The 27,903-nt window shown below is 42.9% G+C and overlaps 2 protein-coding genes across 3 annotated transcripts; one reads left to right on the top strand and one right to left on the bottom strand.

Annotated features, from left to right (window-relative positions):
• Window positions 1-7,054: 7,054 nt before the first annotated feature.
• Window positions 7,055-11,363, top strand: syt5a (synaptotagmin Va). Its single transcript, XM_030089785.1, has 9 exons — window positions 7,055-7,224; window positions 7,951-7,965; window positions 8,141-8,322; window positions 9,363-9,449; window positions 9,535-9,702; window positions 9,779-9,946; window positions 10,038-10,155; window positions 10,249-10,382; window positions 11,106-11,363. Exons 1-9 carry the CDS (start codon window positions 7,059-7,061, stop codon window positions 11,313-11,315), a joined length of 1,248 nt encoding a protein of 415 aa, XP_029945645.1. The 5' UTR covers window positions 7,055-7,058; the 3' UTR covers window positions 11,316-11,363.
• Window positions 11,364-16,099: 4,736 nt separating this feature from the next.
• tnnt1 (troponin T type 1 (skeletal, slow)) lies at window positions 16,100-26,268 on the bottom strand. Of its 2 annotated transcripts, XM_030090328.1 has the most exons (14): window positions 26,241-26,268; window positions 26,121-26,134; window positions 25,988-26,032; window positions 25,806-25,823; window positions 24,738-24,758; window positions 24,293-24,314; window positions 24,129-24,189; window positions 23,249-23,365; window positions 23,050-23,127; window positions 22,765-22,875; window positions 22,553-22,662; window positions 16,500-16,590; window positions 16,352-16,392; window positions 16,100-16,263 (listed from the first exon to the last, which is right to left on the bottom strand). In XM_030090328.1, exons 1-14 carry the CDS (start codon window positions 26,264-26,266, stop codon window positions 16,218-16,220), a joined length of 801 nt encoding a protein of 266 aa, XP_029946188.1. In that variant the 5' UTR covers window positions 26,267-26,268; the 3' UTR covers window positions 16,100-16,217. The 2 variants fall into 2 exon arrangements, with proteins under 2 accessions (XP_029946188.1, XP_029946189.1); XM_030090329.1 differs by lacking the exon at window positions 24,738-24,758.
• Window positions 26,269-27,903: the final 1,635 nt, after the last annotated feature.

Below are 27,903 nucleotides of genomic sequence, written 5' to 3'. Positions count from 1 at the left end.
GTGCCGGTACAACGTGAGCCATGAAATATAACATTCTACCACGAGATGGCAGCATTTCCATAACCTGCATACTGAAGTATGCAGGTTAAAGGCTGAAGTACTAATTAAAATGAAAATATTTTACACATTTTCCAGAATTGTCCAAAAAATAGCTTTCTGTGTATTTTGCTTTATTTTATTTTATTTTAGGTGAATAGAGGGGAATCTAATGAAAGATGGGAAGCTTCTAGAAGAAAAATAATAAAGTGTTCTGTGTTTCAATGTGTTTTTGATGAAATTTCAAGGAATGAAATTGATGTTAAATTGTGAAATATTTCAAAAGGAATATTGCAAACTCTGCGGAATGTGAAACTCAAAGTACAAACCAAATGGAAGAAGTGGTGAAAGCACATAAACTGTGACTGAGGAAATCTACCATCATTTTCCGTCAACATTGGGTAACTTCATTAAAAATTCTGTTTCTCCATGTGTGAACTCGAATTCACACATGCAAGAAATCAGAAACTGTGACTTATAAATATAATAACATTAATTAATATCAACATTAATGTTAATAATCTTATTAATAGTAATAAATCTTATACTTTATTTACAGCAACACTATATAAAAGTGAGTTTTGCAAGTCTCATTTTCATATATAACTTACAGTTAATTCTCTCAGTCTATTCAACTTTATACTTAAATGAAATATAATATTAATTTCTGAACATTTTCAATTTCTGAAACTTTCAAGTTATTGTTTGTTTTTAAAAAAGATACAATTATGATCTAAAATATGAGCTGCTGTTATGTTGTATTGTAGTGTTGAAAAGATGTAATTTGTACTTTAGGGTACAGGCTTTTTTTTTTTTTTTTTTTAGGAAGCTTAAAACTGTTTCCCTGAAATATTTTGTCAAGTGAGTTAAATTTGTCTCACCTTGCTTCTCACCACATTCCACTGTAAATGAACTGGCTGCTGTCCATGGTGCTGAATGGGATCCTTACAGTTCAGCTGCTGAACACACTACAAAAATGTGCGTTTGCACCAGATATCCTGCCTCTGCAGATATAGATTATTGTTTTATAGACATCACAGAAGAAAACCTTAGGTGGGCAATGTGTAACAAGATCAAATGTTTTTAAGTATTATCAGCTGAGCATATATACATAGGATCACTTTAAATGCAAAAAATCTTTTGGAGCTGCAATATAACTCCGTTGATGTAAACTGTATTATTTAAGCCATGATGACCATTAATTCTGTGATTCTGTAATGAAGTGAAGCTATCCCTGATGGCCATAGAGTGACTTTGTTTACAGGCCAGGTTGACAGTAAGTAGCTGGCCATGAGGGATATTGTAAAGATTAACACAGAGGGGGGGATGGGAGGGTGAGGGAGAGCGGGAGGGACGGAGGGAGGCGATGACCAGGACTTCTCTCTGGTCAGTTTAGCAGCGGATTCATGGTGGAGTGCATTTGGATGCGATAATAAGAGGAATAAAAGAAGCACGAGGCAACATCAGGTGAGTGAACTGCTTAAATAAAAAATGATGGCTCATTTGTGACCAAACCCGAGGGAAAAAAGATACTCAGAAAAATTAAACTTGCAAGAAATTCTTTTTACAATCCTCAAACTGAGTTTAGCAGCTGATTTTTGTTCATTGCTAAATATTAGAACATTTGATTTTGAATGTAGCTTCTTTCCACACACCTGTCCAGGCATTCAGCAGTGAAATCTGTTTACGATTGACTTTGAACGTGGATTCAGAATTATACAGTTGATGTTGATTGAATAGGTCAAGGTAAACCTCGAAGTTTGTTTTCATGGTTTTCTCCATCATTTAGAAAAAGATTTACACTCCAGATAAAAACATGAGATTTTTACACACTCCGTGGGATGTCTAAAAGTGGCAAAGATTAATTTAAGTGGATTACCAGAAGCTAAGGCACCTTCTTTTGAAGTCACCTGTTGTAACACAAGTGCGATAAAGTTTTCCGTGTTTGAGCTGCAATACATACAAATAATGGACATGTAGATACGTTAAAATTCTAAACTTGGAAAAATGATATATATTTATTACATAGCATGTTTTTCTCAAATGTGATAAACAAATTACTGTGTCTATGAAATTTTGACCATGATGAAATGGTCATATTGATTTATCTATTTTTTTTATTCTTCTGATTGTGGAAGTTTGATGAATCAAACATGAGAAGTCACTCCCTTCAGTTGGTATCAAATAGTAGCCTCTTATCTACAAATCCCAGTAGGCTCAGTCGGCCATTGTCAAGGACAAGAGTACCAGACTTTCATAGCTTAGGTCCTGTTTTGAGGTAAAACGCATAGTTTTTGTGATTTCCTTTCAAGAAAATGTACATTTCCAGGTCAGCGTTTTGAAAACAATGTCCATTTACACAGAAATGGCAAGGATTCTAAATGCAGTAAGCATGCCAGGCACTAGTTGGTGCTGTTGTTCAATATTGTAATGAAAATACACAAGTCAGCAGAGAACAGTACAAACATGAACAGTGGCAGAACGCAGACATTTGCATGGACCATGGACAGAGACAAAGTTGGATTAAACCACAAAGTCCTGGGAGTCATGTCACTGTGGAGGCTGCCAATGTTGTGATTGTGGATCTTCTCGCTCATGTGCAGAAGAACTGTTTACTGCATGCACAGTATCGGTGTTGTTTCCCCCGTTTCCAAGGAGACAGAGTCAGAGCGTTTTCAAAAAGTTCCTCGAAAAGTTGCGTTTTCAGTGACTCAGAGCACCGCTGTTGTGTAAACAGACCCCGAAAAGGCAACACATTTTTCACGTTTTCACTTGTTCAAGCAGAGCCAGAGCTTTGGTTTGGACTCCAAACTGAGTTTGACTGGCTTTGTTTAAAAAAAAAAAAAAAAGCCAGAAAGAAAAGGAAAAAAATCTTTTGTTAGTTTGTTGTTTTGATGATGATATAAAGCAAATAAGTTTTTTTTCTAACTCTATCTATGTAGATCCACATCTAGTTCGATATACAATTTTTCCTAAGTATTTTGCATGCACTGTTGGAGAAGATGTTTTGGGATAAATTCAAAGGAAAACGAAGACAGACGCTCCGTAAAATGTTGTTAAAGCTCAGAAACAATAAGTGTGTTATCATGTGATTCTGATGAGGAGCCGTGGAACCCTGTCAAGTGTCAACGGTTCAACTACTGAACTTAAAAAGCCCCAACGACTTATGTTTCCTCATTTTATTTTCTGTAAACCTGTCATTTCTTGTGGAAATGAAAAAAGAAAGTAGCTCGCTCAGTGACACACAAATTTTACAAAAATAATTCGCAAAAGCATTCAATAATTAAAACAATCCCAAAAGGTTATTTTATCACTTCTGGCTGAAATTGTTGTGGTAAAAGTGAAAACAGCCATATGAAGTTAGTGGCTAATGTAGATATAGATTGATACTAAAAGCAGCATGATTTCCACAAGTGTAAAAAAGAGGTCAGTTTCCATTTTGCCTTCTGGTGGTGATAAATGTATTTGAAATAAGTTTCCTGCAACATAAAGCTTTAAATGTCTCACCTCCCTGGGCAGAGAAAATATTAGTATTTAGGGTTTTACTAAAGTTGCAGCAGAAAAACAGAATTTTTTAAGTTCTAAAAGTACATAATGCACTTATTAAGGATGGCAAGATGTCCTTGAATTCATCTACTGCCTCCAGTTTTGTATTTATGCCTTTAATATTGATTGTGATGAAGGTTTGTTTCTTCCTATATGGGTTTTCGCCACATAATACTGTAAAAAAAAAAAATCAAATTTCACAAATTCCCGATATGTGGAAGACATGGGTTAACTTCCCGGCTTCTTTTGACAGACGCCCGACAGGTCTTCAGTTTGTTTTTCTTCATAGCTCTCACCCATCAGCCTGTAATCCTGGCCTCTACTTTCAAATATTCCACATTATACGGCTTTCAGAGGAGTTTCTTGGCATCATCCTGCAAATTTTGGCTGCACGCACATTTCCAACCAGGTTCTGATGTAAGAATTTGGACAAAGTTCAGTCTAAATCTCCACTGACCCAGAAACCACCTGTCTGATTTTTTATTATTTTTTTTTTTGGTGAAAGAGATGATTACAAAACATCCAGAGTCCAGTTAAATGACACAGAGTTCAGAGGCTGATTAGATTTTATTTGACCTACAGCACCGGCATCATGGAGCTTTAACTAATACTGGACATAGAAATGATCAACTGTTAGATAAACACAGAAAACTCTATTTTAATTTCCCATTTTTCATTTGGGAAAATGACATCAGTCCAAGAGAGATGGGGAAAATTCATAAAAAGTCTCTCATCAGTCCCACAGACATAGAACAGAGGGATATTACTCGAAAAAAGAATACTGATGGTACCCACAAAAGCATTTAAAAAAAGCTCAAAGACATTAAATAAACTAGAAAGAAGACAATAAAACTGCATTTCAAAATGGAAAAGAGCTACGAATTGAACTGATTGAAACTGAAAGCTGCAGTGTATTGTGTTTTCACAACTGATTTAAATGATCTGTTTGAGCAGATCTCAGAATTCAGGATTTTATATAATATTTAATAATTGATATATGAAGACAAAGCATTGTAATGTTTGAATGAAAAACATCCTTCCTCATACTGCATTCCTCCATGGAGAGGATCAACTTGGGAACCACTGCTCGACTAATAGTAAAATTTATTGTTAAGATAATACATTTTTAAATTCAGTTTGATTTTCCCATCACATTTACTGTCATTTTCGACGGCAGCATAAAGGCAGCCTTTACATTTATGTATCTTGACAAATTTAAGTGGAAAAAAGTGCAAAGTCTCAGATGTTCTTCTCTCTGTCATCAATTGAAAGTTATATTTCAATCTATCAGGACACACGGCTCTCTGAGGTCCAGCCTCTAATCCTCAGATTATACAGTCCAGAGTGAAACAAAGCCCGCCACCTCCATCAGATCTCATTATTGAAATATGGTTGGTGTTGGTGTGTGTGTGTGTGTGTGTGTGTGTGTGTGTGTGTGTGTGTGTGTGTGTGTGTCATGTGGGAGGAGGACATGTCAGACGGGGGGAGGAGTGAAGGAGAGGTGGTGGGCGGGGAAATGGGAGGCAAACCGTCCTTAATTTGTTTAAGCCCAGGATTTTTGGATTACCTTTGGCAATTAATCTCGTTACACTGCTGTGCAGGACACGGGGATGTCTAGTGTGGGAGGAGCCTGTGTGTGTGTGTGTGTGTGTGATTCAGCATCACTGTTTGTGTGTGAGTGCAGCAGCTGACATCTGGACTCCTTATAGACATGATCACCACGATCTGATGGGATTTTTTTCTCCTCATTTTGCTCCTTTTTTTCAAAGGTGACAGAGAGGTCAAAGGTAAAGAAATATCTTTATTTTGGATCAGAGTTACATATAGGCGCTGTGAGTTAATTAGTCTCAATATTTTATCGTTAATCTTTTTTTTTTTATTTTATTTTTCTTCCAATGATCTGAAGGTGTTATAAATAATATAGGATGAATGCAAAATATGAAACCTGAAATATTTCTTCACATTTACATGACAACAGTGCTCTGAGCCACTGAAATCGGAACTTTTTCAAAAGGCCTCCCCAAGGTGGAACTTTTCAAAAACGCTCCAACGCTCCTGTATACAAGGGAACGCAACTCTTCTGAAATGCTGCTACTGCAAAAGCACTCCGGGGCCGCAGTGAACATATTCTGTACAGTCCAGAGATGGACAATAACAACAATGTCTGCCTCTAGAGTGTCACGACGCCCGGTCCTTTTTCTCCTGAGACTTGCTAGTTTTAGAGTTGAGTCTGTTCATATGAATGTAAATAGAGACCATGCTTCATATTTGTATCATATTCTCTTGTTTCATTGCAAAAACAAACAGTAGCACCCACTAGTGGCCCCGTATGATAAATACATCGTTTTCAGCATTCCTGCCGTTTCTGTGCCAACGATCGTTTTCAAAAGGTTGCTGTGTAAACATGAAACTTTTCTGAAACAAAAACCCGAAAACACTGAAACGTTTTACTTGAAACGTCACGTACACGAGGTGAGTGGCAAATCAGAATCCAGATGATACCAGATAGATTCATCAAAGCAGAAGTGAACTTAAAGACAGAAATGCTGTATTTTCAAGGGCCGTACAGGGAGTTAGCATCACCCTGGTTCTTTAGACAACATGAGATAATCACACTTACTAACAAAAATATGTGACAAATAAAAGATGTTGATACTTATCATCTCAGAACAACAGTCATAACAATCAACAGTGGCTTTATTGTTCTTGATGGGTACATTTGATTACAGAAAAGGCGAGTGTAGTCTGATAGCAAACTGCATCGTATTGCAACACCAACCAGTGGTGCAAATGTGATCTGCAAAACTCAAGGAGCTGATGCAAGTAGCTCATTCTGGGAGATAGAACAGCAAAAATCTGTAAAACTATCCTTGGGACTAAACCATAACAAGTGCAATGTCTCAATTCTAAACTGAGTTTATTATATTCTACATTAAACCTGAATTTGCATATCAGTGCTTCTTATCGTTCTTGTGAATTTTTAAGGAATACTTTGCTGGAAAAAAAGAAAGAAAAGCTCTGAGCTGCAGACAAAATGGAGAGGCAGGAGAGTGAGACAGAGGAGAGCGGATCAGAGAGATTACAGCCAGGTGAAAGGTCAGAAAGGATGAAGTTTGAAAGGACACCTCTGAACGAAGCAGGCACAAATACTTCTGTGGAAACGTCAGTGTGGGCCGTTCAAATGTTGTCATTGGTGAATGTGTGGATTTAAATAATGATGAAAGTGATGGGAAGTTCTACCATAATGTCCAACAGTTCATCAAGGTTTGATTGTTTTTACACTTCAAAGTCCTACCGTTATTTTTTAGTGACTCTCTTCAGATTATATTACAAACTCGGGGTGTGCAATAACTGTTATTTCAGTTTAAGCATAAAATCAAAAAGCCCCCCTCATTACTAAGAGCTTCAGGTTTTGTGTGTTTAAAATGTAATGTGTCATCGGACGTCTGCTCTCTGTCGGTTGTTCCAGAGCAGCGATGCGATTGGTCAACGTGTCGGGGGCTCGGCTCCGCAGGGCGGCCGAGGAGGAGGAGAGGGAGCGGGAGAGGGAGCCCCCACCGCCTCCTCCACCCTCTCACCACTCCAACCACCAGTTTGCCAGCATGAAGAACAAGTTCTTCAATGAACTCACACACCTGCCAAGTGAGCACACACTGATCGAACTGTTTGTTGTTGTTCTAGCAGTAATCAATGTAAATTCAACAAAACTCTGCAGTAACTGTTATAATTGACAAGTTTCTTAAAGTTGTTCTGCAGAAAAAATATAAGATTGAATAACCTGATTTATGTAGTTTGCATATGTATATGTATGGGTTATTTTGAATATTTCAGCTTAAAAAGAAAACAACAACAAAAGACAAAGCATGACTGGAGTAGGAAGATGAAGCTGATCTAATTCCAACCACTTCTGCTGTTGAAGAGGTTTAAAAACCTTACTCTTGTCACAGAAATACGCGACAAACTGCCATCCAAATCCTTTAGCCGAACCTTTTTTCCCCCCAAAATAATGATATAACCTGTGATTTCTGTACATTTTAGATTAATTTACAATTAATTTGCCACTTTTTAAACATATATCAGTCATAAAATGTAGATTTGTGACAGTCACAAATCCTCACTTTATGACTTATGCATCACAATGCGATAGTAATAATCAGAAAAAAGGTTTATGCAAGTATAATTCACATTATTGGTACATTTAGGTGTTTACGAAACGTAAACTGAGGTCACTTTATTAAAAAAAAAAAAAGGCATCCCATCTCCTCCAGCTTGTTCCTCATCACATGTTTTCATCTCATCTCATTCTTGGCTCCATGTTTGTCTTCTGTCTGTCCTCATTTCTTTCATGTGACCACTTCACTCCTCCAGATCATAAAATAAAGTGTAAGTTCATTTCACATCTCATTCATTTGTTCTTTTATTGTATTAAAGCATTTTAAATAGAATATGACTGTTTTAGCAATCCAATGGGAAAATTCTTATTGCTCTTACATGTAGTTCACTCAGGCTTGACTTCTTCTTTCCTATCCGTCCTTCGCCCCTCTTTTTTCCTTCCCAGTGCCCATGTGGGCTGTGGGTGCCATCGTGGTTGTGGTTCTCGCCCTTATCGCCTGCATGGGATTCTGCATCTACAAGAAGTGCTTCAACAAAGGCAAAAAGCCCAAGAAGGTCCGCGAGAGGAAGGGAGGACGAGGACGCAGGAAGAAAGACAAGGACGGAGAGGAGGGCGACGAAAAGAAGGTTGAAAATACATTCATACATTCTCATCTCTGTATGAGCAGGTCGGAAATACAGTTGGTTTCTGGGCTCAGAGAGGAACTTCTCTGCGTATCTCCTCAGCGTATCGCCAGATGGAGTTAGTGGCTCCAAAAGCTCCGCGGTGTTTTGTGTGTGAGTGTAATCACTGCTTAACTGTCCACAGCTGTTTGGCTTCCGTCCAGGTCGAGACCAGTAATGTCTGAAATCGCAGCTTAAAGGGGACAAACGTCATAAAAAGGGATGATCGAGTCAAAGCCGCGGTTGCCGTCTGAATACAGGCTGCAGAAGCTATTTGATAAAAAAGAGTCAATTTACACCTCTGTGGGAATTCAGGGCTAAGAAAATGCGGTCAAATTGTTTTTTGGTTTTTTTTAGACCAGGAGCCTGAATACTCCATGTTTCTGCAAGCATTTGTATGGAACATACTGTAAATAGAATGACTGAAAAGTACAAAAATATTTGGGAATATAATATTTTTTCATAGCTTTATTCTTAATGTGGCCCTTGGCCTCTCTCTGTCCGCCTGGTGAATGCACGATCTTCCTCCATGCTCTCTGATCTCTGATTAGTTTTTTTAGATGATTTAGCGACTGTAGATGTGCACGATTTGCTGTTTTCGATGTACCTCAAAATATAAACCCAGAACGTTCCCCTACTTTCACAATGAGAGAATGGAACACTGACGGACGGTTTCAGCCCATTAGAGGTTAGATTGGCTCTGCTTTAATCCCATCTGCACCCTCCATAATGCTCCCCCACCAGCACTACCAGCTGTTCGTCTTGCACATCACAGTACTCAAACCGCACGTTAATTTGCACCGTCTCTTGTAGATTTTAATTACAGTTCTTTGTGAGAGGATGATGATTACGTTACTGTAAATCAGTGTCTGTATTCAGATGTCAGATGAGTGTCCTTGGCTTGAAAGAAGGTCGCTTGGCCTGATTTTGGGGCGTTTTTGTTCTTCTTTCTATGTAGACTATTGAAGAAAAAAAACCCCTCAGCTTATACTTGTGTTTTCCAGGAAGGAGAAGAAGGGAAGGAAGAGGAGGAGAAGGAGTTCTTTGGCAAACTGGAGTACTCACTGGACTATAACTTTACCGATAACCAGGTCAACACCTCCACTTCGTGTTTCATCTCACATGAGCTCTGTTGATTTCTTGACGGATAATCTAACTGACTGTGTCTTCCTCCAGCTGATAGTGGGAATCCTCCAGGCTCAGGACCTCCCAGCCATGGACATGGGTGGCACCTCAGACCCGTACGTCAAAGTCTACATGCTACCAGACAAGAAGAAGAAGTTTGAGACCAAAGTCCAACGCAAGAACCTTTGTCCTGTCTTCAATGAGACGTTCACCTTTAAGGTCTGATTTGATCATGTGATCCTTTTCAAACCACTGAGCAGCAGATTTTTCTTAATCTCCTTATTTTTTTGAACAGATACCCTACAGTGAGTTGGGTGGTCAGACATTAGTGCTGCAAGTCTTTGACTTCGACCGTTTTGGCAAGCACGACGTCATCGGCGAAATCAAGATCCCCATGAACTCCATCGATCTGGGACAGCCGATACACGAATGGAAGGACCTCGTTGGAGGAGAAAAAGAAGAGGTTCTTGCCTTTTTTCATTAGTGTGACGGTCATTTCCATACTTAAAAATGGTGTAATAAATGCTCCATGTATGTTTTTCTGTCCCTGTCAGCAAGAGAAGTTGGGTGACATTTGTATTTCCCTCCGTTACGTCCCCACTGCTGGTAAGCTAACTGTCAACGTCATGGAGGCGAAGAATCTGAAGAAAATGGACGTCGGAGGACTGTCAGGTGAGTAAACATAATTACACGTCGGTCAAAGATTGTGTCTGGCACAGTATTAGCTCTGCTGTTCTGCATTCTAACCTTCGATTTCTCTCACAGATCCATTTGTGAAGGTTGTTCTGCAGCACAACGGCAAACGACTCAAGAAGAAGAAGACGTCCGTCAAACAAAACACTCTGAATCCTTACTTCAACGAAAGCTTCAGCTTCGAAATCCCCTTCTCCCAGATCCAGGTTTGTATCCTGGCTTGAGCGTGAGCCCCCAACGACCATTTTCTAACCTTGGAAAGTCAAAACGATCCTAAGTACTGGACACTTTGTAATTTACTGTAATATCTGACTTAATCAAGGCCAAAATGTTTAACTAAATACAAGTCTTAATGGCATTTATTGTGACTACAAATAGCCACAAATAATGAACTGATGGTGACAAAGAGACACAAAAGAATTCCAAACAATTCCACAGAGCAACAAAATAGATAAAGAAACCACATCAAACTTAAAGATGAAGAAATTAAGAACGGTTGCAAAACAGTTCAAAACATCCTAAAGGTAAAAATTGTGGCTAACAACAAACTAATAAACTGATGTTAAATAGACTGAAATAGCCATTAAATAAGACTCACATATCCAAAAGGAAGAGGAAGCAATAAAAGAAGCCATTTCATAGATTTTTTTTAAGTTTCTTCCATTTTTTAAAATGACACTTGCTGAAATGAGCCCCAAAAACTTAAATATTAATCAAACTACTGATGAATATCTCATAGCTGAATGTAGAACTGATAAGTTATCTAAAAAATAAATAATAAATGCATAATGGTACAAAATGCAACAAAAACGAGAAAAAAATGAACTTCAACACCTCTCAAGTCCTTTTTAAAGCAACTTCATCTGAGTTACTGCTCAACTGCACTGTCAGAAACACACATTTCAACTCTTCTCTGTCTCCTCACACAGAAAATCCAAGTGCTCATCACGGTGTACGACTACGACAAGCTGGGCAGCAACGACCCCATCGGGAAGTGCTGGATCGGCTACGGGGCCTCCGGCGTGGGCCTGCGCCACTGGTCAGACATGCTGGCCAATCCCAGACGTCCGGTAGCCCAGTGGCACACGCTGCAGCCTGAGGAGGAGGTGGACGCTGCTCTGAAGGCCCCCATCCGCTAAACTGGCTCAGGCGAACATACACGAAGTGTGTGGCATCGTCTGCATAGAGGGACAGCTGTAGGTTTTATAACACAATGTCTAACTTGAATAGTTATTAACATGCTTCAGTTTTACACTCGTTCCTTTTGTAAAGTTCACTGTGGGAGCTCTGACTGTCTGGCTGCTGATGGTTTTTTTATCAGCTTAGCTGGAGCTGAATGGAAAAAAGATGGTGATTTCTCAAGGTCTTGTCAAGCATCAATGAAACAACATAGATCGACAATAAAATAAGAACATTATTGCAAAGCCAAAATGAATAGAAATAAATTACAGATGTGGAATTAATATAGTTTTTAAAGGTAACTGATGATCTGGTGCTTAAAGTTTAACTTAACCCAATAATTCACCAGTGTCATGTTTCTTGTGACAAGAGAGGACTTCTCTAAATTGGCTGAAATTTACTGATAATGACGTTGTGTTTTACTTTCCTTCTGTTTGCCCACTTTCATCATCAGAACAACCCTCGACATATTTTTTCCAACTGAAATTGTTTTGTTTAGCTCAATGTTTTTATTATTTATTGATCCGTCTTGTTGTGGCTGTTTTTGTGTTTGGACGAATGAATATCCTGCTTGGGAGGTGTGGTGAGTGTTTGTGTGTTTTTTGAGTGTGTTATTAAAAAAAAATGGAAATCTGTTTGTGGTTTCACTTTCAATAAATGTTATGTGGACTGTAAATATAATAGCTGGATAAATAAAATATTTCCAAAACAACAAGATGGTTTGGTGAATAGAAATGAAGGGTAATCGGGTAAACACACAATTGGGTAATGACGTGTTTAAAATCAAAGATGTCACCTTGTTTTAAAATTTTAACCATTAACCAGTATATCCTGAGTTTCCCAGTAAGAATACATCCTCCAGTTAAACTTCGACATTGTTTTGGGTAAGAGGGACTATTCCATCAGCTGGTATTTGTTGTTGCTGCTGCTTTTGGTAGTTTATGTGTGCGCTGAGGAATCTTCTGGCCTGGAAGTTTGGCCATGACTGATGCAATTGGCTTGAGGGGTCAGTTTGCATGCTTGTCGGTGCGCACTCTGATCCAGTGGAGCAAGTGAAAGACTGGATTAACCGTGTGTCCTCTTTAGTCCTTGTCTCACGCAGAGAGCCAAACATGTGAGGCAGGAATTAGAGGGAGGAGAGGGGAGGGGGAGGAGGAGGAGGAGGAGGGAGGAGGCCTTATAGTTAGCACAGGGCAGAGGAGGACCGCAGTAAGTGTGTATTGGACTGCTCCTTCTGACGGGGGTCACAACAGGAAGTCAGTGTGAATAGTTCCTCCTGATGCAAAGGGGGTTCAAACTCAAATCCCTCACACCGCTCACAGTCAACACTTCACAAGTCTATCTATATAGACATTCATGGTGGACAGTCACACAGACTCTATATTATGTACTCTTCAATGTTTATGCAAAGCTGCTGTATATGAATCCTACTTCCTACTCCTACTGTATTTCTGATGGAAGCAGAAGATAAGAATGTCCTTGAGAAATCAAGACACACAGGAAGAAAAAGGGAAAGAACTTGAGATAAATCAGGACACAGCTGTAGGATTAGCACTGAGGAAACTACATGAGTTTGCCAATGTGCTACACAATGTGTGATGCACTCAAAATATGTGACTACATTTATGCATAAACTGTATTTTATTTTGTGTTTATATCAAATCACTGTATGATCAATGTAAAGAAACATTCATTGTAATTAATTTGAGATTTATTGTGATCTGGACTCAGTTTATTTGAAAGATGAAGAGCGGAACCAATGTGCAGATGGTGTTGTTCCAACCAGGTTCCTCTCGGTGCGGACCGCACCCGTCTCCTCAGAGGAGTTTTGGGAAGAAACACAGGCGGTTCGTGTCTTCACTTCTTTACGCATATTTTCCTGTTTTCCAGGTCAGTGCACTCTGAAAATCACACAGAATCAAAACCGAAACTTAAGTGTCTTATAGCGCGAGTTGGATGTGTTTTGCGCATGTTTTTTTCGAATTTAATTGATTGAATGAATGAATGAGTGGAAACAGCTCGCAGCTCAACAACGTGGGTGAATTCTGCACCACGCCATTTTACACCATGAGGTGTTATTCTCTGACTTTATACTTCTGTGACTTGATGCACTTAAAGAAAACTGATACTCTTACTTTAGATTAGTATTTGATATGCTGGGACCCTGATTACTTGACCGCTGTGTAAATATGTTGTCTTTGTGCTTGTGTAAATATATTATTGTTCAAATTCATTGCAAAGATACCGTGTGTTAAAAGATTTAATGTTATATTTTTGTGGAACTGTAATTAACTGATCTGTTGAGTTTATTTGTGCTTCTTCTGTGCCAGTGTTCAATAATGTGAAGAGAGTTAAACTTCAAATACAGAATGTGTGTGTGAATTAACTAAGATTGCACTACACTTAATGCCATTTTCTGGTAGTTATGAAACTTGTATGGATACTTGAAGATAATTGAACATATCCTGTTTAATGTTTGCGATGGAACTGAAAAGTGATTGTGAAAAGAATCATATTGTTCTGGATGGACTAAACAACAAAAGGACACTGAAAGACAGATGTGAAGACAAATGTGAAGATGATTCATGATTTAAGTTAGGGATTTCATGATTGTTTAATAAAAAGAGGAGTTTTGGGAAGAAACACAGGCGGTTCGTGTCTTCACTTCTTTACGCATATTTTCCTGTTTTCCAGTGAGACAACGGACCACGATCTCTTTGTTACAGTGGTCACGACACTTTGGGACCCGTAACAAATACCATGCAAAATCAATAAAAGGCTATCAAACAGAATAACACCAATGAAACTGTAAATGGTCACTGAAAAAAACCCCCAAAAATAAGTATAAAAACCTGGATGAAAACTATAACAAAAATAACACTAGTGCACTATTGTCCCATTTTTTTCATCTGGTGATTTTTAATGAGTTGCAGTTTAACATAAGTGGTTTGTTTTCATGATGTTGTAATACCAGTGTTTAGCCAAGTGAGGGACCACTTTGCTTTGAGTAAAAGGAGAAAATCACAACTGCAGACTCAAAATTGAGGTAAAGTTTAATTCATTGCTTGCTGAGGGTTGTTCTGCCTACATGAGACTTCATTCCCAGAAAACAGAAAGCTACTTTTACTCTGCGATGCAGCTGTGAGTAACATGTTTTCAGTGTCTTCCTGCTTCAATACACAGGAATTTCATAAGTGCGTCATCAAGAGACTCTGCAGAAATTTTGATAGAGGCCAAATGCGTTCAAACTGTGCTCGACCGCTGGCCTTAGGTCCATGAGTGCCTGTCTGCAGATTGATTTTTTCTCAAAGCAAAATGAATAAATATAAACCGAACAGATATAACTTTCAACCGTTCAGTCTTCTTATCTTGTCTTTCAGGCCTTTCATACTTTTTTTGTTTGTACTCTGTTGACTGTGAAATGATCAAGCTTTTACATGAAGACAGTTCAATAGATGGATAAATGTTCCTTCTACTCTCTGTTATCTCTTCTTATCTCTGGTGTGAGTGCACGCTTTTGTTGATGGTACGTCAAGCGAGATGGACTGTGATGAACATGGAATCTAACACTACTGCAGCACATTAAAACCGAACAACAACATTCCAGACAGGCTACTGTGCAGCTATTAACATCTGTTGGTGCGTCACCACTGATGGAGACAGACCAGAGCACAGAATCTCATCCCTGTAAATCAGGAGGGCTGCAGATTTGACGTATGACGCTGGCAGCAAGCCCGTCACAATGTTCAAGCGCGCAAATACCAGTCAGCAGCTGTGACAAGAGGGGCCGTTCACCCCATATGGCTCTCATTTCAATGTCTGAAAATTAAATATTGTCATCTGGTGGTTGTTGTTTTGGATATTTCAAGGTTTAGTGTTTTGTAAGAGGATTCACACCACTTTGACATAGTCTGGAATTCTAACAAAGGCCAGAATTCTAGAACTCTGCCACGCTCCAGAACTCAGACACAATCCAGAATTTTGACAAATTCTAAAAGTCCAACACATTCAAGAACTCTCCATAACTGAACTCGAAATTGCCAGTACTCTGGCACAAGTCAAAAATAAATTGTAGAAGCTTCTATCTTCCCACTATATTCTGTAGACCATGGTCGATGGTCCATGGCTGCCATGAACTCATCAGTGTGGGTTTGAAAAGAAAAAAAGGAATGTGGGTTGAGTTATATTGACTTTCCTGATAAAGTTATCTTCAGAGGGTACAAAAGAGTGCACCTTTAATAGCAATGAAACTTCATTTTGAAAGCCAGACAGTGCAGGTTTTTTAAAGGAAAACCACCTTGAATTCACAAGCAGCATAATCTGCCGAAATTCATACTTTACCATGAAACCATGTAATTATTGTGGAGCTGTCATTTTGTCATCCATCAGAGTAGAGTTCAACACGTTACTGTTAATTCTCTGAATTGTAATAAGTCCATAAATGCAATACTCCAGTAGTATAGGAGCAAGCAGTTGTGTAATCTCTCTTTAAGAACAGGTCAACGTGGTTGTTCCGTGTGTCACAATCAGAGGTGGCGTTCTTTAAATGTATCATTAGAAGATATTTAAAGCTGCACTTGCAATGGGGTTTAAATAAGTAATAAAATACACTTTCATAATGTTCCATAACTTCACAAAGTCACAACCAGGACCAATGACAACCGCGAGAAGTGCATGGAGTTTTATCATCAATAACTCAGAGATAATATCCACCGGTGTGCAGGAAGACTCAGACAGAAGACAATCATGGGAAAGAAAAGTAGAATTCCTTTATTGTTTCATGATTTGAGCCTGCTATCTTACGTAGATGTGCGGTTTTTCTGCTTTTTGTGTCTGTGGAGTTTTTGTTTTTTTGAATTGCTTTACTTCCAACGTCCGCCCACCTTCCCTTTGCCGTGGCCTTTTTTACTGAAGGAGGAAGACAGAGGGACAGGGGTGAGAAGAGAATTGCTGCCAAAGGGAGAGCTAAGCCAAACTAGTTTTATGAAATACTTACAACTTCTGAGCATGTTGGATTCTGTTCAGCAGCACGATGATCTGCAGGACAAACAGACAGGAAAACATGGACGGTGAAACCTCTGCGTATAGCTAATTATGTTCAGTTTTCTTTTACATGAAGTAGAACAACAATCTGACAATAATACCTCATATTTCTGATGCTTCATGTGCTCCATGAAGTCGAACTTCTCAGATTCCAGCTGGTAGATCCAGTTCCACATTTCTTGGGCCTGTTGCCTGAAAAACACAAACAAGTCGTTTACAGAGAATCTTGTTCCCTTTCAGTCGATTCACTCGGTACAACACATATTGTATGGGATGTCACGCCCCTTACGGCCTGCTGAAGACACCTCTATTCACGCCTTTACGGCAGATGATCTGTGATGACGTGGATGGCCCGCCCTCCGCTTATAAGCGGCCGTCATCACAGACATCCCTCAGTTCTTACGCTCTTCACTGCGCTAAGAACACCTCGCCGAGACAGGTTAGCTAGCTGCTGCTAGTTAGCTTGTTTTCTCCGGTGCTGGAATTAGCTAAACAGCTCGCTGTTGGTGTTAGCCTCTGCTACTGCTGTAGCAGGTGACTGCCCGCGGAGCGCTAATTTCGGACTGGTACAGGCTTCGTGTCTCGTCATGAGCACGAGGCCGAAGGTGGGGAAGAAGTCTTCTGTTCGTCCCTGTCCTCAGGGATGCGGCTTCTCCTTACACGAGAAGGACCAGCACGAGGCTTGTCCCGTCTGTTTGGGTGTTGTCCACGCCAGGAGGGCGTTGGCGGACCCCGAAGCGTGTGAGTTTTGTCTCCAGCTTCAGCGGTCGACACCCGAGAGACGGGTCAAGTTCGTGGAAAAAGTGCTGGGTGCTTCAGCAGCACGGCAGGACCCCCTCCTCTCCGAGTCCAGGGACCCAGCTTCGTCTGGCTCCGACGACGAGGAGCTCCAGGTCGAAGTCCCCGCTACTAGCTGGGCGGACCACATGGAGCAAGTGGAGGAAGCAGCCGGGTTTGACCCCGGGTCCTCCGAGCTGGCTGACCAGCCCTTTGGTCTGGCAGCCCATCATGACGACGATGACGTGCTGGACATCGGTCTGGACATGCATGGGCTGTCGGAGGACGAGGGCTTGCCGTCAGAGCAGTTAGCCGCAGCCACGGCTTCGGCTAACCGCGACGACAATTCATTTCTCTCGCTGTTTCGCAGAGCAGCGGAGAAGCTGGAGGTGGAGTGGCCGTTTCCTCCGCCGTCCCAGAAACCGTCACGGTTTGCGGGGTTTTTTCTACCCCCCGAGCCGGCAGCGGTGAAAAATATTCTGCCAATGTTCCCGGACTTTGTGGCGGAGCTAACATCGTCATGGGACAAACCACTGTCCACCCGCGTCACGGTGCCCGGCTATGGACAATATTCGGACTTGGACGGAGCGGAGAAGGCGGGTTTGGTTAACCCGCCACCGATGGAGCCGTCTCTGGCGGCCTACCTGGCCCCGTCCCATAACCATGGTGTCGGCGGGGCCCCCTCCCTCCCGTCCAAGCACTGCAGATTTTCAGCGTCACAGCTGGAAAAAATTTACCGAGCTCAGGCGGGTGCTGCCCGCGCGCTGAGCTCTGTCACTATGCTGCAGACGTACCAGGCTATGTGTCTGGCGGAGCTGGGTTCGCACTTGCCCCCAGACAACCCGCTGTCTCCTCTCCTGGACGAGGTCAGAGTCGCCACAGACTACATTCTCCGTGTGGCTCGCGGTGCAGCGCTTTCCCTCGGCAGAGGAATGGCGTCTACCGTGGTAGCGCAGAGACATCTGTGGCTGACTCTGTCTGATGTCCCGGAGAGAGACAGGGCCTTGTATCTGGACGGACCCGTCTCCACTGCGGGCCTGTTTGGTCAGTCGCTGGACGCCATCCAGGCGAGATTTGAGCTGGGGAAGAAGCAGAACGAAGCTCTGCGCAGCATCATTCCCAGACGGGAGGTAAAACCCAGATCCGCATCCGGATCCCGCAGGCCTGTAGCCGTGCAGCCGCTCCCTAAGAGGGCGACTCCGACGGCCAATGTCCAGGAGGGACAACAGGCGCGACACCAACTACCCGCTCAGCCTCCACGCCACTCGGCTTGGAGTAAGGGCCCACCTCCAGGCATCCGGAAGGATTCGGCGCCTAAGAGGAAGAAGAACCAGCCGTCCTAACCCTGGGATGGAGTCAGGAAGGGCCCGTGCAGCAGGGAGACGCTGCGGCCCTTCATGTTTTGCCCCCCGTGAGGCGGGTTCAATGTTATGTTCAGGGGATCAGTCCCAAACGGCGCTGTACTCCCCAAACATGGTCTCCCAAGCACTTTCCCCCCACACACTCAAATGTTTCTGGTGCGTGTTGTGTTCAAAACCTTGTTCTAATAAAGAATGTTATGGGTTTTCAAAAAATAAAGCAACGAAGTCGCTTTCAAATAAGTGGCAGTCAGGTGATGTCATTCCCTGCTGGCACGCTAGAGGGCAGCAGTCCTCTACCTTCTGTGCAGAAGGGCAGCCAAACGGTGTCATTCCCCCCTGGTACGCTAGGGGGCGACATCTCTCCACTTACAGTGCCCCAGATCAGCAGACTGGCGGCACGTCTCTCTCAGTGGCGCGCATGCGCACTATCCCCCTGGGTAGAGCGCACCGTTGCTACGGGTTACCGTCTGCAGTTCCGAGTCAGACCTCCGCGGTTCACGTCAGTGGTAAACACCGTGGTTTCTGGGGCAGCTGCGGCGGTGATGAGAGAAGAAATACGGACCCTTCTGCTCAAGAGGGCGATTCGAGTGGTCCCCGCCTCAGAGGAAAACAAAGGTTGGTACAGCCGGTATTTTGTTATTCCGAAAAAGGGGGGCGGTCTCCGTCCTATTTTGGACTTGAGAGTATTAAACAGACGTCTAAGGACTTACAAGTTCAAGATGTTAACTCTCAGACAACTTCTTACCGCGGTCAGCCCGGGGGACTGGTTTGCATCCGTGGATTTAACAGACGCGTACTTCCACGTCGCGATTCATCCCGACCACAGGCAGTACCTGAGGTTTGCATTCGAGGGCTCGGTTTACGAGTACCTGGTGCTGCCGTTCGGCTTGTCTCTCGCCCCACGCACTTTCAGCAAGTGTGTAGAAGCGGCGCTGTCTCCCCTCAGAGAGAGGGGCATGCGTATTTTGGCGTATCTGGACGACTGGGCTCTGGTGGCCAGCTCCAGAGAGCAGGCGGCGGCGCAGCTGTCGCTGCTACTGTCGCACATTCAGTCACTAGGATTTTCTGTGAATCCTCAGAAGAGCTCTCTGGTTCCGCGGCAACAGTTTTCATTCCTCGGACTGGAAATATGTTCAATTACGGGACGAGCACGGTTGTCAGAACACAGAGTGACCGCGTTTCACCGTTGCCTCGCTCGGTTTCAATTGGGACGCAGACTCCGTTTTCGCACGGTTTTCCAGCTGACCGGCATGATGGCCTCCATGATAGCAGTGGTGCCGCTGGGTCTGCTGAAGATGCGGGCCTTTCAACGCTGGTCTCGCTCTCACCGGTTGTGCCCAGCGCGGCATCTTCAGAGAAAGCTGACGGTGACGCCTTCCTGCTTGCTAGCTCTCCGGCCATGGCGGGAGCCCGGCCTGCTGTGTCAGGGCTCCCCGATAGGCAGGGTGACGTTGCGCAAGGTGGTGTCCACGGATGCTTCCCTGAAGGGCTGGGGGGGTCTGTGCGACGGGGCGACGGTGAGAGGAGTCTGGTCACCGACTCAGTGCAGGCTGCACATCAATCTCTTGGAGATGCTAGCGGTTTTCTTAACTCTGCGGCATTTCTGTCAGTACCTGGCCGGCCAGCATGTCCTGGTCAGGACGGACAACACGACAGTGGTGTCCTATATAAACAGGCAGGGCGGCACTCATTCGCTTCCCCTGCTGAGGATGTGTCACTCTCTGTTGCAGTGGTGCAGTGTCATTTTCCTGTCAGTCCGAGCTACCCACGTTCCCGGTTGTCTGAATCTGGGGGCGGATCTTCTCTCCAGGGGGGGTCCTATGGTGAGAGAATGGAGGTTGCACCCACGGGTGGTGGCTCAGATATGGGAAAGGTTCGGCAGGGCAGAGGTGGATCTGTTTGCAACCGCAGCGAACACGCACTGTCCTCGGTTCTTTTCCATAATGGACCGCAATGCTCCTCTGGGGATGGACGCTCTGGCCCACCCGTGGCCGAACGTGCTCCTCTATGCATTTCCTCCAGTGGAGATGATATTGTCAATACTGGAGAGGGTGCGGCAGCAGGGCCTGCTCATGATCTTGGTGGCCCCTCAGTGGCCAGCGAAGTCATGGTATGCGGAGATAATCAGCTTACTGGCAGCAACGCCATGGCGGCTCCCAGTCTGCGAGGATCTCCTCTCTCAAGCGGGGGGTCAGGTGTTGCATCCGCGCCCGGAACTGTGGCGGCTGCATGCCTACCTGTTGAAAGGTCCATCTTATTAGCGAGAGGTCTGCCCCCTAATGTGGTGGCGACAATTCAGAGTGCTCGGGCCTCGTCCACCAGGGGTCTTTATGCATATAAATGGCGGGCCTTTGAACAGTGGTGTCAGGACCGCAGTGTTCTCCCGTTTCAGTGCTCTATTGCTGACGTTTTGACGTTTCTGCAGGAGCTTCTGGATAAGGGTCTCTCCTTTTCCACCATTAAAGTCTATTTGGCGGCCATATCGGCTTGTCATGTGGGCTTTGATGGTGTGTCTCCAGGCGCGCACCCTCTTGCCGTACGGTTTTTACGAGGAGTCCGCCGTCTGAGGCCGGTGATTCGATCTGGCGTTCCTTCGTGGGATCTAACTCTGGTGTTGGAGGCCTTATGTGGGCCGCCGTTTGAACCTATTGAGTCTGTGGATATGAAATTTCTTTCATACAAAACTGCATTGCTTCTCGCCTTGTGCTCTGCGAAGAGAGTGGGTGACCTGCATGCTTTATCAGTGAGTCCTTCATGCACCCGGTTTTCTGGTGATGGGACTAAGGTTACTTTACGCCCGAATGTGGCGTATTTACCTAAGGTCATCCCTGCAGCCTACAGCGCTATGACCTTTGAACTTTTGAGTTTTTGTCCGCCTCCTTTTGAGTCTGAGGAACAGAGGAGGTTGCATTTATTATGTCCGGTGCGGGCTCTACGCGCCTACATTGACCGTACGCAGGATGTGCGTTCGTGTGACCAGCTGTTTGTTTGCTTTGCTAATCCAGCTAGGGGTAAGGCCCTGTCTAAGCAGCGGCTTTCTCACTGGATTGTGCAGGCTATTTCCTCCGCCTACAGCAGCAGAGGCCTCCCGCTGCCCCGGGGAGTGAGAGCTCATTCTACCAGGGGCCTGGCTACTTCCTGGGCGATGTTTAAGGGAGTGTCTATAACTGATGTTTGTGCTGCAGCTGACTGGTCATCTCCTCATACTTTTATGCGGTTTTATCGGCTGGACGTGACGGCCCCTTCGGTGGCTCAGTCTGTCCTTTCTGCTGGGTCGGCTTCGCACTAGGTTGCAGGCTAGGCTCGGGTTTGGTGGCAGCTCTGCGGGGCGTGTATATATGTCCCATACAATATGTGTTGTACCGAGTGAATCGACTGAAAGGGAACGAAATGTTATGTCTATAACTTCGGTTCCCTGAAGGAGAGGAACGAGGTACAACACTTGATTGACCCGCAGTCAGCTGGGCTTCGTGAAGAGCGGCTATCGAACTGAGGGATGTCTGTGATGACGGCCGCTTATAAGCGGAGGGCGGGCCATCCACGTCATCACAGATCATCTGCCGTAAAGGCGTGAATAGAGGTGTCTTCAGCAGGCCGTAAGGGGCGTGATATCCCATACAATATGTGTTGTACCTCGTTCCTCTCCTTCAGGGAACCGAAGTTATAGACATAACATTTCGTTTTGCACAGACCCAGTTATGAGCAGGAGCTAATAAACTCATGTTTGAGCTGTAACACAGCAAGTATGGAAAATCGGTTATTATTAATAGATAATAATTTTATGTGAGGTGCAAAAAAGTCATATATATAATTCTAGCCATCATCTATGCCTTAACTGTCCCATCATTTACCCGTACTTGCTGCAGGTACTGGTAAATAAAAGCAGCAACTAACACATGCCTCTGTTTTGCTTTCCGAGAGTTTTACACATTTGGGGTAACTTATAACAAAATAATCCAATCTGTGGTGACAAATGGACAATTCAAGGATATGAATACACATCAGAGAGAACTCACTTGAGTGCATCCTCCCTCAAATTGTCGACAGCCAGTGGCTGTCGTCTATCAGCCAGAGTCTTCTTCTTGATCTCTCTGCCTGTCATGCGTTTTCCCTTCCTCTGTTCAGACTGCAGCAAAACAAAAAACACACACACACAATGCAGTCATCCTCTTCATCGTCACTTGTCATCAGCATAACGGATTATTAAAGAAGAAAGCATCTGACTGACCTTGGCAAGGAAACCGCCAAAGTTAGACATGCCAGAGAGCACTTTCTTCTTCTTGGCTTCATCGTCAGCCTTCTTCTTGGCCTCTTCCTCTTCTTTTCTGTGACGCTCCTCCTACAGGATGATGAACGGTCACATTCACTTTCAAAGAGAAAAAAAAAAACCCTCTGCATGAACCAGCCAAGATACAATAATAAACAAAGCTAACTCCAAGCACCAGGCACTTGTTACAGATCAATGAAGACTCCTAAATCCTAATTTTATGAAACATTTTTGGATGCTTGTTACCGCAATCCTGTTCTGTCGGTCCTTTTCCTTCTCTGCTCGAACTCTCTGGATCTCAGCTCTCTCGGACCGACGACGCTCCTGAGGAAAGAAACCATGGACAACGTGACTTTCTTCAGTACATGCATATTGATTAGGGTATATTGTGCCCCATGTGTATTTATTTACTGATTTTGAACACGCTATATGAAAGTAAACTTACAATTCGGTCCTTGAGGCCAATAAGTTCTTCTTCGTCCTTTTTCCTCTGCTCAAAGTGGAAATCGATCAGGGTCTGCAGCTCTGTTAGGTCCTTTTCCATACGCTTCCTGTGGATGTCCTGGTGGAAGAACACAATGCTTTTATTATTTACATCAGCTGGTGAGAAGAGTGAAGATTGTGAGACCAAGAAGGTTAAAGTCCAGTCAGATGAAAACAGAGGATATTGGACTGTGTGGCCCAATAACAGCTACCCAAACTCTGATTTGACTGACCTGAAAAGACCATTGTTGAATTTCATCTGGGTTTTAGTTGGCTAGTGACCTGATTTACAACAATTGACTAAACTTCTGATCATAAACATCCATGTTTAAATTCGACTAAATGTCTTCAAAACATCAAAAAGTTTAAAAATGGAAATTTTCTCAATAAGAGGTGATTAACTAATATAGGAACAAAGGCTTGTCCAAAGAGAAGGTTAATATGAAGAATCTAGGCTGATTTGTTGTCGGTAAAGAGGCTGTTTTTGAGCATTTTGTGTGGAGTGTGTTGGGTCAAGACGATTAATAGTGAACTGAACTGTGACGACCAGTGACTGAAAAGAAAAACAGCGTGAAAATCATTGTAATGAACCATAAAACCAAAGACAGTGCACAGCTTCCAGTACTGGAAACTGATTTTGATGAGATGCTTTTCTGGATGTTCGTGCTACTTATGAGAAATTACAAACTCAAATAAACAGACTTTGTGTGATTTGAATTCTGTTCTGCAGAATTAATTGATTTGCGTCTTTTAATCAAAGTGTGAATTTGCATGAAAATTCCCTGTTGGCAAAGGTGCTTCGGAATACGGAAAACTGCTTGACATCACTTTCTATTACTTACATCAAAATCCACTCTTTCTCCTTCAGGAATCTTTGGAGGAGCCAGCTGGGGCACCATGGGTCTGGAGGGGAAAAAAACAACAAAAATGGAGTCAAGCAAATACAAAAGACATGAGGATTGTGTTAAAATACCAAAACAAATAAGAAAACAGTGACTGGACATACTTGGGTTTGGGACGCTCCTCTTCTGTGGAATAAAGACACAAAATTAGCATCTAAAAGCAACTACATGTGTGAAGAAATGTTTCCCCACAGGTGTGCAAAGGGACCAGAGGTTCAGGAAGACAGTATGAAGGAAAACACGGCAAGCATGGGACAGAAAAGACAACGCAACACAAAACAAGGATCTTTTTTTTTAGTAATTAAACTCTGTGTAGTAACTAAACCTCTGTGTGACTTCAAATATCTCATCAAAGACATTTAAAAACAGTGTTTGAACAAAAAAAACATCATGAAGTCAAAGCACTTTGAAGGATTTTTGTTAAAGGAAGGGAGTCCAGAAGGATTTATGTAAAGGAGAAACCAAATTTTAGTCCATTGGGTGATTAATTTGGCAATTGTGCAACAGGTTTTTACCACATCAGGGAATCACACTTCTTATAACTCTCACCTTCCTCCTGGGCATCTTGATCTGACGGACCAGCCACAGAAAAACGGGATGAAAGATGGATGGATGGAGGGATGGCAGCGGTGTTGGAAGTGAAATGATGAAGAAATCGTAAATTGTGGAGGAAATGTGAACATGTGGAAAGCCACACGAAGGAACAATGATGGATGGAAAAATAATCAGGCAAAAACAGGTAGAAGCAAAAAATTAGGAAAATAGAGGAAGGAATAGAAGATAGAAATGAAAGGAGAAGAAAGAGAGAGAGTGCATACCAAAACATAAAGTGAGGGAAATGGAAAAAAAAATGGCAGCATTGGTGACCAATGAAGGTAATAGCTGATGGCCATTGAGCTCACGCTGTCAGTACACAATATAGATAACGTACATTATAAAAACATTAAGAAGTCTGACTTGACCCCCATGTGCCTGAAATCCTCTGAAAACCTCTCAGAGAGGGTGAAACTCTCCTCGTATATGAACAACAGTATAAAGTGATCGTCAGAATGCATACACACAGTTGTTGTAGATGCAGAAATGAATAAAACATGGTATAAAGGCAAAACACATTTCAAAACAGGACAATATTTACTGTGACACAGCTGAATACTGTATGACCCTCATGTTCATTTTCAGTTTTGAGTGTTTGTGCCTTCAACTTACCAGCTGAAACAGGAAACAGGAAATGCACATGGAAGTGAGAATATGATAAACGATTTATCCTTACAAATGGCAGGTCATAAAATGATTTAATTCGCACTGTGTATGAAAACACAATGCAGGTGAAAGTTGAGGCTTTAAGCCCTTTCTGAACAGTGTGAAATCCACTGCTACTAGTTACTGAAGGTGTGAAAAGTCCAGATTGTTCCTGTTTTTTCAGACTTTATAACACAGATTTTGTCAAGCAGCAGCGAAGGTGACAGCTGGAGGCATCTGATTTCACACAACAGACTACATCCGGAGTTTGTCATATCACATGAATAACAGCTCATTGATGCATTTTTCTTTTTCTTTTTTTTCTTTTTTAAGGCTAAATGGAGTCTAAAAGTGAGGCTGGTGATGGTGTAGCGTTACCTTGATATTCCTGTTGCTCTGATAACCCGGACCAGGACAGAGTCAGCCAGTGGGGAAGCAGAGTGAAAAGGGGAAGGCCAGTTAGTGAGAGGATCACCCGTCGCTTCACACAGTTAACACGGAGAGGGGCCGAAGCGACTGCTGCTGAGCGTCTCTTCCAACTGAAACCTCTGTCACCTTACCTCCATCCTCCTCCGGCTCAGGCTCAGCCTCCTGCTCCTCCTCCTCTGGGGGAAGAAACAGAGAACGGCAGGTCAGACTCTAGATTCTCTTCAAGTCTCTTTGCTGGATGTTTGAGTGTCTGACCGGACCTACCCTCTGCCTGCTCCCTGGAGGGACGACACAGGGAAAGAAGAGACATATTCTTAATAAATATCACAGTTTTCAGAATTTAAATCAGAGACATATGTAATTTTAAAGAATGGCTCCACTCACTCGTATTCCTCTTCTACATCTGACATGGCTGCAGCGGAGAAAAGAAAATAACACGATCACAGTTAATAACAACATGAAAAATAAAATGCAGCCAGGTTACTTTACTGGAGTTCAGCGAAAGCTGATATTAAAGCAACAACACAAGTGCCCACGTTCTGAGATAAAAGATTTACTGCATAAAACTGCATTGTTGTAATAATAAAAGGGCCTAACCATTAGCACTCAAAAAGATTGATGGACGGATGACATTCCAGACAATCAATCAAACTTACAGTTAGTACATTGTCGAAACCCTAAAGAGTTCACATGCTCCTGACACCGTACTCTCTCTACAGCTCTGTAACATTATATATCACAGATGTGAAGGTATGAGTGAGGCATCCCCCTAAATCACAGGTGGCCATAGCCTGTGGTTCGTCGGCGATTAGTCACTTTGGAGATAGGAAAACACACAATGCTCTTTGTCCCTTTGAGCTGCCATTGTCCTGACATTAAACCACGCGTGGATTGATGTTCACAGTCGGCGGTGACGTTGACACCTTCCTGGCAGGCGGGTGGAGAGGTGGGGAGATTGATGGAGCGTCAACAGGTGAGAATGTGATGGGGGTCAAAACACATAAACGCCGGCTGGGGTAGGGTTTCCTTTACTTTCTCGTCCCCCACTTGTGTCCTCACTCCTTTCTCCGTTCAGAGCGGTGGCGTCCAAACCTTTATGACAATGACGTGTGAAGTTTGCATGTTCTTCATGTGATGGATTGCAGACCCAGCCACTGTGTTCTCTGTGTTTTTAGCTGAGAAAAGGCTTCGGCTCCGTGCAACCTTGAGATGCATGAATGGAAGGTATCAAAAGTCCCGCTTGACAGGTTTAAGAAAACTGCATGTAATACGTTAATAATGAGTTTTATTCTTTTCTAGGACAGAACAAGTTCAGATACGGGTTGATTTTTTTACCTTTTGTTGGCAAAATTTAACAAAAAAGGAACCAATTTCTTTGATAAAATACCATAAAGATCCTTTAAAATCAGTTGATATAGATATACATTTCATCATGTGTATTTGTTATTTCTGGGATTGTGCAAAATGTACAGTGTATTTAAATGTTTTGTTTTACACATGGATATCTTTGGGACACACTTGAGTATTTTCAGTGTAAATCTGTTGGTATGTTGCTCAACATCTGAGGATCTCAGTCCATAGGGTTCTCACAGAAAAACAAGCCTTCCCCTTCTTTGGTAGAGTGCAAAAACATCTCCAAGGAGAAGGCGCAGAGAAAGTTCTGTGCACTGGTTAATCTGTTTTCTCCGTCGGTTGTCATCATCAAGAAATTGAGACAATGACTAAGAGGAAGAGCATGTGAGTACTGGCAGTTAAAATAACTTTTCTTTAGTGGATGACGAGCTTCACTCTGTGGGCGGGGTACAGCCGCAACTCCTTTGCTATGGGAAAAGCCAGTAGAGGTTGTCCAGGTCCTTGATTAGGTTGCCCCCGGGGCACGAGATTAGCCCAACACCCCCTGCTGACATTAAATCTCCCAGCAGGCCCGGTAGCATCTCCTCATCCCACCGGGCGGCTGTGGAGAGCGACTGGGACGTCTGTGCTTTCCCTGCTGGCGGCATGACAGTATTCTGACAAAGCAGCTAAAAAGACGGATGGTTGGATGGAG

The sequence above is a fragment of the Salarias fasciatus genome, chromosome 4 (assembly GCF_902148845.1).
Source record: "Salarias fasciatus chromosome 4, fSalaFa1.1, whole genome shotgun sequence".
In the NCBI taxonomy this organism is placed as follows: domain Eukaryota; kingdom Metazoa; phylum Chordata; class Actinopteri; order Blenniiformes; family Blenniidae; genus Salarias; species Salarias fasciatus.
Note: the sequence above shows the minus strand (reverse complement) of the source record. Positions and strands in the feature narration are given on the sequence as shown.

What these genes read in the sequence shown, in the direction of transcription:
- syt5a (XM_030089785.1), top strand. Translation starts at nt 7,059, where the DNA reads ATGCGATTGGTCAACGTGTCGGGGGCTCGGCTCCGCAGGGCGGCCGAG. An exon ending in ATAACTTTACCGATAACCAG is followed by an intron (nt 9,450 to 9,534) that starts GTCAACACCTCC and finishes GTCTTCCTCCAG; the next exon opens with CTGATAGTGGGAATCCTCCA. An exon ending in TTGGAGGAGAAAAAGAAGAG is followed by an intron (nt 9,947 to 10,037) that starts GTTCTTGCCTTT and finishes TGTCCCTGTCAG; the next exon opens with CAAGAGAAGTTGGGTGACAT.
- tnnt1 (XM_030090328.1), bottom strand. Translation starts at nt 26,266, where the DNA reads ATGTCAGATGTAGAAGAGGAATACGA. An exon ending in TTGGCCTCAAGGACCGAATT is followed by an intron (nt 23,128 to 23,248) that starts GTAAGTTTACTT and finishes TTCTTTCCTCAG; the next exon opens with GAGCGTCGTCGGTCCGAGAG. An exon ending in TTGAGGGAGGATGCACTCAA is followed by an intron (nt 16,591 to 22,552) that starts GTGAGTTCTCTC and finishes TGTGTTTTTCAG; the next exon opens with GCAACAGGCCCAAGAAATGT.